A 10,305-nucleotide genomic window follows, 5' to 3' on the forward strand; every position below is an offset into this window, starting at 1 on the left:
TGTATGTCGAGTATTCACCAAATGTTTTGTGACTTCCTTGGCTCATGGTAATAGTTTCTTGTCTTGTAGATAGGTGTCAGGAATTGTGTGTGTGTGTGTGTGTCTGTGTGTGCATGTGTGTGTGCAGGCACACATGCATCATAGACTAATCATGAAGAAAGGTCTATGCTTATACGGCTGTCTATAGACTAATCATGAAGAAAGATTTATGCATATATGACTGTCTGTTGTGATATGCACTTGTACACATATATGCAATTATTCATGTTCAAAGTAAGAACACACTTACACACACACTTACACACACACATACACACACACACACACAAAAGACAAGTAAAAAAAAAAATTTGCAATATAAACACATTTACACACACACATACACACACACACACACACACACACACACACACACACACACACACACACACAAAAGACAAGTAAGAAAAAAAAATTTGCAATATAAACGCCATCACCAATATGCCATATCCATAGCACAATAGATCTTGATGTATTTATACCAGTATATCGCCAGGAACCATGATTTTCACCCTGGAGTGAAGTATGCCCGGCAAATGAAACTTGAATAACCAAAATATGACTGGGAACACTGGGACAGAGATATACCTCTTCTTGACTGGATTCAGAGTTGGAGAGGATTCACCCTGGAAGGAAACGAGACCAAACAACTGGCTGATATTTTATGAAAAGCTTTTGTCATATTTGTCAATAATTACAGACATTCACAGATCAGTACACACAAAAAAAATCATGCACAAATCTGATAGACTGAATTAAAGAAGACGGTGGTGCCAAGTGGTTAGCATTGTGATTTCCTTGTGGAAACATATCATAAGTTGTATGCATAATCTATTCCATAACTTGTTAATGTATATAAATTCAAGTATTGTCATCACCTGTTTGCATAACAAAAAAAAAGACAAATGAATAAATAAATTCAAGGTATTAATATTGCAAACAATTTCTTCTTTATCTTCCATACTGTGTAGTTGCCAAAGCTGAACTACAGTGCACTCCCGTTATAACGAAATGCTCGGGACCGGCAGTTTTCTTTCGTTATAACGAAATTTCGTTATAACCGAACAAATACAATATATAACGAAAACAAGAAAACCACATATATTCTGTTTGGTGAATACTTATCATACACTGGAAAGCTATGTGAAATGTGATGGGATAATTGTATCACAATAATAAACGCAAGTTCCCCTCAGAAACTGTGCGTGACACAAAGAGCGAACACACAGTGGTGTGAAGCGTTCACCCATGCAGAGAAGCTATAAATGCTTGTTCCGCTACGAATTTTCGAAAGCAATTCGCATTTCGTTATAATGGAGCACATTTCTTTTGTTTTTTTTTTTTTGTCTGTGGCGCTCGGAAAAGACTTCGTTATAACGGAAATTTCGCTGTAACCGTGTTCGTTATAAGCGAATTTTTTACCATAGACTTTAATGGTGATAATTTTGGGACCAGAAGATTTACTTCGTTATAACAAAATTTCGTTATAACCGTGTTCGTTATAACGGGAGTGCACTGTACTGTAAACGTCTGTATTTTCGCGTAATTAATTTTTGGTGCTGAGCAGCTCACAAACATGCTTATGGGTCCTTGAATTCGTGCTGCACAACTGTCAACCTATTCGAAATGTGCAGAAAAAATTGTGCAGATATTTTCAAAGGTTTTAGAATTTGCGCTAGATGAAAATGGCTCGAAATGGGCAAAAATTAATGCACCGCAAAAATTTGTGCGTTTACAGTAATGTAACTAAATATAGATGCCATATTAACTGTGTGAGGTGTGATGTTGATGATGGATTACAATGTTGTAGGTTGCAAGCTTTTCTTGTGTTGGTAAGGTGCACATCAACCTTTTGAGAATTTGAAATTTCATTGCTTCCTTGTCAAATCAAAATCCTGCCAATACCACAATGCACTAGCATGATACAAGTATTGGTAGTATCACCTACTGTAAAGGTCGAAACTGCATGAAATAATCTTTCTTATGTCACTTGACATGAATTCACACATCTCTATACCAAAAAAAAAAAAAAAATGCAACATGTTACTAGTACAAACAAGTAGTATGAATTCATACGGACAAACTATACTAGGCAAAACATTTGCATATATTATATTCGCACTGGTATAGCATTTGAGGGAGATTATAAATTCACGTAACAAAACGTTTTGCATCTATGGAATTACATACGTTCATTGAAAAAGATTCAATGTGTGTCATGCACTTGCGAATTAGTCCAGTGATACATGTAATATCTGCTTTGAGGGACAAAGTTTTTGCTCTTCAAACTGCTGCAAAACAGTGGGCAGTGATGACAAAGTGGTACCATTAGTAGACTTAGCCTGCCACTGTTTATATCCTGACTTCCCAGTGAGCTTCAGCAGCTCATCTCCTTGAAGGACACTGATCAAAATTCAGCTTACAAGTTCTCCCTAGCCTCACTTTGAATATAATCGCTGGCAAGCAGATCAGCATCCTCAGCAGTGACAGCCAAGTGAGACTTTTCCACATTATCCTGAAGTCTTCACAGAAAAAACTGCAACACCCATCACCTCACGAGCTAGCTCCTGCATGATGTGCGGTCCCCTGAGTATGAGTGCCTCTCGCATGGTGGATTCACAACTTTCCCACTGGCACATCCTTCATCCAACTGATGCACTGAACTTTGACCAGAATTGTTGCAAGGTCATGACTTCCCCTGGACCTGTTCCGAGCTCCATGCTGATGTAGCTGTCCAGGTTCATCTGTGTGCCTGTGCAGAGAGCAGATACAATATTTTGAACAGATTGATATGTAGTTAGGTCGCTTAATGTCAAATTTTGAGATTACCATTTCACGACGGATGAAAGCACCAAATTTGAGAGATAATCCCTCAGGACCTACTCATTGATATAAGAGTAGGAGCCCTCTGGAAATTTTTTGTTTTAATGATATGAACACTGATTTTCATTTCGCAGAACATTTCGCGGGCATGAAACTTTCACAAGTTTCGTGAAGAGCCAAGATTTGTGAAAGCAAAATGTGCGCAATTCTAAACAATGCATTGAATGCCAGTGGCAACTCAAGGAAGTGAAAAAGACTGTTGGCTCCAATTCACAAAAGTTACATGTTGCAAAAATAACACTGTATTATGTATCTGAGGAAGTATTAAAAAAAAAAAAAGAGGTTCAGATTTGTGTAATTTTGTTGATTTTTCATCGAATTATAAAACATGAACCCAATCTTGAATTCCATGATCAGCAAAGCATTTGAAACATGGAGGTGGCTATATCAATGAGTTTAGGTCTTGAGGGGCGATGTCTCCAAATTTGGTGCTTTTATCCGCCATGTAACAGTAATTTCACTAAAAGCAACCTGACTAATGAGCGAGATTCTGTGTACAGATCAGTTGAAGAGGGCATTGTCGTGATATTGATATTTTGGCAATGCTAAATAGGAAGACTATGTTATATACCAAAGAGAAACAAGTTTCTTGAAATCTACCACAGTACATCATGATATAATTTCTGTCAGATGCAATACCTTGGTTTGGGAAACTTGTGTCTTTTAAATATAGTGAAGATCAAGAAATCATCAGAGTGATTGCTCAGTAAACTCTCTAAAGGCTCCTAAACAGAAACAAACAAACCTAAGTATGTCTTATGAAATCATACTCTGATCAGAGTGGTGATAAACACTCACTCACAAAAGATATTAGACCCTTTTGTATCTCACAAGTCTGATTTTGCATTGACAAATGATACAAATAATGCAGAAAGATGACTGATGAAAAAAAAAGAAGAACAAATCGCTTAAACTTTCCAAGCCAAGTACATTTGATTCAATATAAGAAAATTCCTATTGCATTATAGTAGACCATCTAAAAATTATGAATAAAGAAATTGGAGATTATGGCATGTACCATCTTGAGCCACTATACAAGGGTATGTCGGTGGAGGAGACTGCCATTCTCCATTTTCCTTTCGCATGTGGGATCGATCAGAAGCAAACATCTTCAGAAATGACGCTGCCGGAACTACCCTGAAAAATCTGTTTAAAAAAATAAGAAAAAAAAAAAACAGTGGAAAGAAAGGTACCATCTTCCATGGAAAGTGTAATTATGTCATTTATAATTCTGGTTCACTTTCAACTGTCTGTCTGCCACAATCACTTCTTGTGAACAAAACTTTGATGCAGGAGAAAAATAAATCAACTGATATCTCACTTTTGGAACAACCACTGGGTATAATGAATGTGGAGCAACTAAAACACTTGCATACCCTTTCTGAAATCTATCATGTAACTGAACATTTATACACTTAACTAGCATAGCCATTGGCCAACAACAACTATGCACTTTATCACTAATAATATGGAGCAATTTAACTACTTTTGAGTTCAATATGAGAGAGCATTTACATGTAAGCTGTAATCAGGACACTTCATGAGCCCAACCCCTAAAAACTGAGGAGTTACTCAGTGTGATGAGCCAGTGTGTACTTAGAAATCAGACTTGGGGAAAGAGGAGAGAGACAACATTTGTTGATGAAGATATGTTGTCAAAGTACTGATGACTTATAAGTTTTTTTCTGCATCCTTCTGTTGGTACTTTAACCTGTCTCAAAATCTTTGATTCCTCTTGACAAAGTTACACTGGGATGCCTGGGTGTGACCAAAAGGATCACTGTCTAACTAACCTGTGGAACTGTTCCTTCAGGCGTTCATTACTGCCGATGGTTCTCTCCACATACTCTCGGAAGGAGACAGGAAAAGGAAGCACAGTGTCTAAGTCATAGATGTCACTCCCTGCTGGCTGGTTGTACAGGAGGATGACATGATAGTCCTACAATGAACAATTATACACACATTAAAAAAAAAAGTTTGAATGCAATACCCTGTGTAAGGTTTGGTCTCTAACATATTCCTGTCTGTCAAACTACATTGCATGTTGATTGGCACCAACACAAATCCCTTGCTCTGAACAGCTTCTCGCCTTTGACACAGGATACAAATGAAGGATATCTGGCTTGATATTCATACACCTAAAATGACAAGGACAATACGGATTAAGCTACATTACCTAGCTACTTTAGATCATGTCTGGGTACGGGTGGAAAAGGGGCTGATTGGTAATCATCATCATAGATGACAATGATAACTTATCTGTATACAATACTCATTAAGAACTGAATGATATCAAATATATTTGGCACAAAAAATAATGTTCATTTGATGGTATATTTCTTCAACACGAGCCAGCTATAAGACTGTCAAAGGTTAGTTGGAAACAAAAAAAAATTAAGAAAGTAAAGTATGAAGTCTGTAAGAAAATATACCAGAATGAGGAAAATATCAAAGATTGTCTTGCAACTGATTGATGAATTGCCCCAAATCAATGTAAATGAGAACTGTAGCATTACTAGCAATAAGTATTGTCTCCCAATCTTTCTGATAGGTAAAAACATCATTACTATCACAATGAGTGCACTTCACAATCGACAAATTCATCATCATTTTAGAGTTCAATGTTGATATCAGCTAGCAAAGAAGACAAACTGAGCTTCTTACAAAAATGTAAGATTCAGACGGAGACAAGTCAGTGGGAGATATTCGCATACTCCATCCCTTACGTACCCATAAGACTGGTTGACCAGGCTGCCTAGCAGCTTTCTGCTTCCACAGAGGAATCTTTGAAAATAATAAACATTATAAGAAAACAAAGCAAAATAATTAAAACTGCAAAATAAATATATATCATACATTATATTTCAACATGAAGATACTAACATCACATGCACATATATGTATCAGCTTTAAGTCCCATGTACACTAAATACTGAAAATAGTTTCAAAACTTAATGTCAATCTACATACATGTGTATATTGATTCTACTTTTCATCTGATATCAACAGTAGCGATGTAACTTTATGAGATCATATTTGGATATTCATTTGTATGTGGAAAGAGAATGAAACCTGAAGAAAATGTCATGTGCATGGCAGCATCTGATGAGGGATGTGAGTGGTATCTGGTTCCCTATAGGCTTATAACTCACTCTGATGTACAGTTTTATTGGACGTTGTCTTCAATGTGGTGTGACAAACAAATGCAACCATTCCACAGTGCTCAGGAACTTACCACTCTGTCTTGGTTGGAAATAAACACTGCATACACTCTTTGGAGTTCATCAGTTGAATGCTGCTGAATGTGGTCACATAACTTCCACACATTTTCTTCACTGCCAAAAGACAAAAAAGAAACATTTTTTTTTTTTACTAGTGTCTTTCATTTTTTTTTCTCTATGGGATACTTTCACAAGGATACACAATATGCTGGGCATAAAGGTAGCCCGGGAGACCGTGCTACAAGGCGCGACTTCGTGTGGCGGCTGTCGCAGTTAGGCATAAGGCAGACAACTCATTAAAATTGTGATGGAGACAAAAAAAAATATGTGAAAGTGTTAGAAAAAAAAAAGGAAATAGCCAAAACTATTCATAGATCGGCATTATCGTGAAATTTGTCACCAGTGACAAATTTCCACGGCAGGACAATTTCGCCTTTGACAGCTCGCGTATTCTGCGAGAGAGTGACTCGCACAATCGTAGTTGATCGCTGGAGGTCGCAGCGATCCACGACTGTGTGTTTCCCTGGTTCTTTTCGCTGGTCACATACCACTTCCGAACTAAATAAATCGTAATTAACCTGTTTATTTTCCATCAACCCCACTTTTCCCTTCTCTTCAAGACCACGTACTCTACCACTTTTAGAATGTTATCTTATCCAACATGAAAAAAATATAGATCACAACCCACGACTTATTTAGTGTAAATTTAAGGAGACTTGGTAAACTCTCTATATACTGATCGTGGAATTTGTCACCAGCCCGTGTTAACTGCAGCCAAAATCCCATAGGTGGTGACAAATTCCACGATCAGTATATAGAGAGTTTGCCGAGAGTTTCCTATATACTGATCGTGGAATTTGTCACCACCTATGGGATTTTGGCTGCAGTTAACACGGGCTGGTGACAAATTCCACGATCAGTATATAGAGAATTTGCCGAGAGTTTCCTATATATACTGATCGTGGAATTTGTCACCACCTATAGGATTTTGGCTGCAGTTAACACGGGCTGGTGACAAATTCCACGATCAGTATATAGAGAGTTTCCTGTGAGAATTATTATGGCATTATTATTTATACATAGTATTACAAGTTAAAGTGTCTGAGCATTCATCGTCCCGCCAGGAGATAGTGTATCAATAGGTAAATGCGTGGTGGAAATCTGTCACCGCTTGCCTCTTGTGTGAGGAGAGCTTCGCACGCACCGAACAAAAGCTTTCATTCAAAATCACGGAAGCGTGCAAGCGGTCTGATATTCGGGTACGTGTTAGAAGATGTCACCAGTGACAGAAAACACGATATGGCCCATAGATCTAAATGCTTGTACATGTAGTAGATCTCCCCTGCTTAGAGTCCCTGATTGGATAAGTGCCCTCAGGCAATAAGGGTGATTTCCTTCACTGCTTGAAGTTGATTCAGCACCCCATCATAGCTTGTTGGCCAAACTTGACCACCCCACCTTGGTATTCAAAGGGCAACAGAAGACAGGATCCCAAACTTCTTGACAAAATGTTCCCAGAAGGTACTGGTCGAAGGTCAGTGCTCATCCAGCCAACCAGTGATTTCAGGAGTGTCGCAAGGGACAATCTTGGGTGGGCCCAATTTTGGCTCCCCGGCCCGACAAGGCAAAACAAAACAAGACAAACGCCTATTGACGTATGTGGGACTGAGAGTATGACAAGACCGACATCACTCGCCGATACCGGTGCAGCAGTGAAACGTTTGTTAAGAAATCATTAATTCACGACTGACATTTGATTGGACTACAAAAGTATATCGTACCAGTAACATTTTGTATACAGGCATTCATCTCTCGGCGGTACAATGTTGCTGACTGAAGAGTTGTGAACCTGGGCCATCTTGAATTCCGCCAGCCAGCAGTCGACATTATCAATAGCAGTGACAGCTAGCGCGCGCTAGTGTTTGCTTTTTTCCTCAATTCAAAATGGCAGCGTCCAGTGGCAATAAGAAAAAGGTCGACATTCGAGAGTTGATGAAGCAGCAGCGGGCCGCAAAGCAGTCTGCAACCAAACGAATTGAATCGCCGTTAGCAAAATATCCTTTTCAATTAAAATCCAATGGAAACGAGGCAGTATTTGACACCGAAGAACCGTTTTCGTTGTTAAAACTTTTGCATTTTATTTTCCCACAAGTAAGATAAGGGCTAGCAAGAAGCTAGTCCTACATGTTCATAATGATGTCAGCAATGGAATGGGAAGCAGTCTGTCCGTCTTTTCTATTCTGCTAAATAAAATAGTGTTATCTGACACACTAACGAAATGCTGTGTGTCGGACATTACACTTTCTTAGATCTGTCTCCTCTATATCTATTCAATAACAGTGTGGGAAATGTATATCATGATTTAATCATTGGTCCATCCATCATCGATCATGTCCATGTGAATGTTTATGTGTCGCCATCATCATAACTGTGTACTGGTAGGCCTAGACCCTATTACATTTTGTTGATTAGAATTTAAAGGGTGTGTAGTATAGAGTTCTACAGTTCTGGTCGAGGTGAGAGGATCTACCATTTAACATTTTGTGAGATATTCAGAAACCACTCTATGAGATGTCAAAGAGCATGCAATTCTAAGGGGTATCAAAAGTTTACTTACTTACCGGTACTTACTTACTTACTGCCCGTTATGCCATGGGCACGTAGGGCAGCAACAAAAGTCCGCCATTTGGCTCTGTCCATGGCCAGGCGCTGTAGTGTCCCCCAGGTATGGTTCAGGTCCCTCATCTCTCTCTCCACAGATCTTCTCCATGTGTTTTTGGGTCTCCCCCTCTTCCTCCGCCCTTCTGGAGTCCAGTGGACTCCAGGGGGGCGTTTCATCAACGAGTTCGTCAGAGGTTTTCACCGACAAATTTGCTATCAGCCAATCAGACGCAAGGATTTCAGTAGCTTTTAACAGTTGTCGGTGTAAATCACCGACAAAAAGTTTCATGAAACACCCCCCAGAAGTTTATTTGATGAAAATCGGTTTTGCTTGGAATGGCTAAGATCCAAAAACAATGTGAAACAAAGAGACCTTGCTAAAAAGCGTGGCCTGTCGCCTTTATTATTATCACTTTTTTGGATATCTCAGCCATTTGAAAACCAATTTTCAAATAAACCTTGAATCCTTCTTAAAATTACATGCTCTATCATATTTCATAAGACTAACAAAGAGGTTTCTCATTATCTCACTTAGAAATGTTCAAAATATGAATCCCCACCTCAACAAGTACTGTACAGTCCCTTTAAATCAAACCTAGAGTCTAAAATATCCTGTAAAACTTAAACTTACAGCAAGCTGCCCTCAATTTGACCATAATGCTGTCCAAAAATCAACCACTGGGAAATGTAGAAACATATGATATACATTTTTGTACTTTAGCAAACAGTCAAATTTTGGCACTGGAGGTTTGAACCTTGGTGCAGCTGCAGGTGATTTAAAAGTAAACTTTAATCAAATCCCAAATGTAGAGATTGGCAGAAGGCAATTATATGTTTAGTAAGTAAAACGCATCTGTGATATTTTATTCTTTTTTTTTAAGGAAAATTGGATTAGATTCTATATTCGTTCAAAAGTTATTAAGTTTTGGTGCTGTCATCGCTGAATAAGAAAACAACTACTGCTGAGTACCAATTCATGACTTCATTATTATGGACAACAATTTAGGAAAATTCCACTCAACATCATTTTTCATAAAAAGAACACATTCCATCAACTTGTTACTGACATATGTTAAGGCCAAGGGTAATGTTATTCCCCCAGCTTTCTTAAAGAGGAAAGTCCAGTTTTCTTTCATTATGCTAGAAAAGTAAAAAAAAAAAAATACATTGAATTTTTGTTATATTTTGTATATTGTTGCCCAAAATGGTGTCATGAAGTGTAGTACCAGGGCAGTCTTCTTATCCAATGATGACCCCACCAAAATTCAAAAATTCATTGATAACTTTCCAATCAATAGTCCGATATTCCTAAAACTTTTACTACCGGTATGCATTCTACTATTATTTCTGCTTTAAAGCTATCCACATAATAATGTATGTGGGTTTTGGTTTCCTTGAAGCTGTACTGGTATGTAATGTCACACCAAATTGATGCAGTAGTTCCCTTGATGCAGCTCACATTTAAGGCTATACAGGGATGAAGCTATATAGTGGGACTATT

The 10,305-nt window shown here is 38.2% G+C and overlaps 2 protein-coding genes across 2 annotated transcripts in view; one reads left to right on the top strand and one right to left on the bottom strand.

The window, feature by feature from the left end:
• Positions 1 to 501: 501 nt before the first annotated feature.
• LOC140237673 (protein N-terminal glutamine amidohydrolase-like) lies at positions 502 to 8,028 on the bottom strand. The gene is made up of 6 exons (XM_072317599.1): positions 7,925 to 8,028; positions 6,158 to 6,257; positions 5,653 to 5,706; positions 4,716 to 4,861; positions 3,941 to 4,068; positions 502 to 2,791 (listed from the first exon to the last, which is right to left on the bottom strand). The coding sequence occupies exons 1-6, from the start codon at positions 7,999 to 8,001 to the stop codon at positions 2,682 to 2,684; spliced, it is 615 nt and encodes a 204-aa protein (XP_072173700.1). The 5' UTR covers positions 8,002 to 8,028; the 3' UTR covers positions 502 to 2,681.
• A 59-nt stretch (positions 8,029 to 8,087) lies between these two features.
• The window catches only part of LOC140237471 (zinc finger protein 830-like), a 15,821-nt gene continuing 13,603 nt past the window's right edge, over positions 8,088 to 10,305 (top strand). Inside the window, exon 1 of the mRNA XM_072317396.1 lies at positions 8,088 to 8,197. Within this exon, the coding sequence (XP_072173497.1) occupies positions 8,088 to 8,197 (110 nt within the window). The remainder of the gene's footprint in view (positions 8,198 to 10,305) is intronic.

This window comes from Diadema setosum, chromosome 14 (genome assembly GCF_964275005.1).
Source record: "Diadema setosum chromosome 14, eeDiaSeto1, whole genome shotgun sequence".
In the NCBI taxonomy this organism is placed as follows: Eukaryota; Metazoa; Echinodermata; class Echinoidea; order Diadematoida; family Diadematidae; genus Diadema; species Diadema setosum.

Excerpts from the sequence above, each read along its gene's own strand:
- LOC140237673 (XM_072317599.1), bottom strand. The coding sequence starts at position 8,001 with ATGGCCCAGGTTCACAACTCTTCAGTCAGCAACATTGTACCGCCGAGA. Across the intron at positions 5,707-6,157 it reads TTTCCAACCAAGACAGAGTG|ATTCCTCTGTGGAAGCAGAA; the intron begins GTAAGTTCCTGA and ends TTATTTTCAAAG. Across the intron at positions 4,069-4,715 it reads CTGAAGGAACAGTTCCACAG|ATTTTTCAGGGTAGTTCCGG; the intron begins GTTAGTTAGACA and ends TTTTTTAAACAG.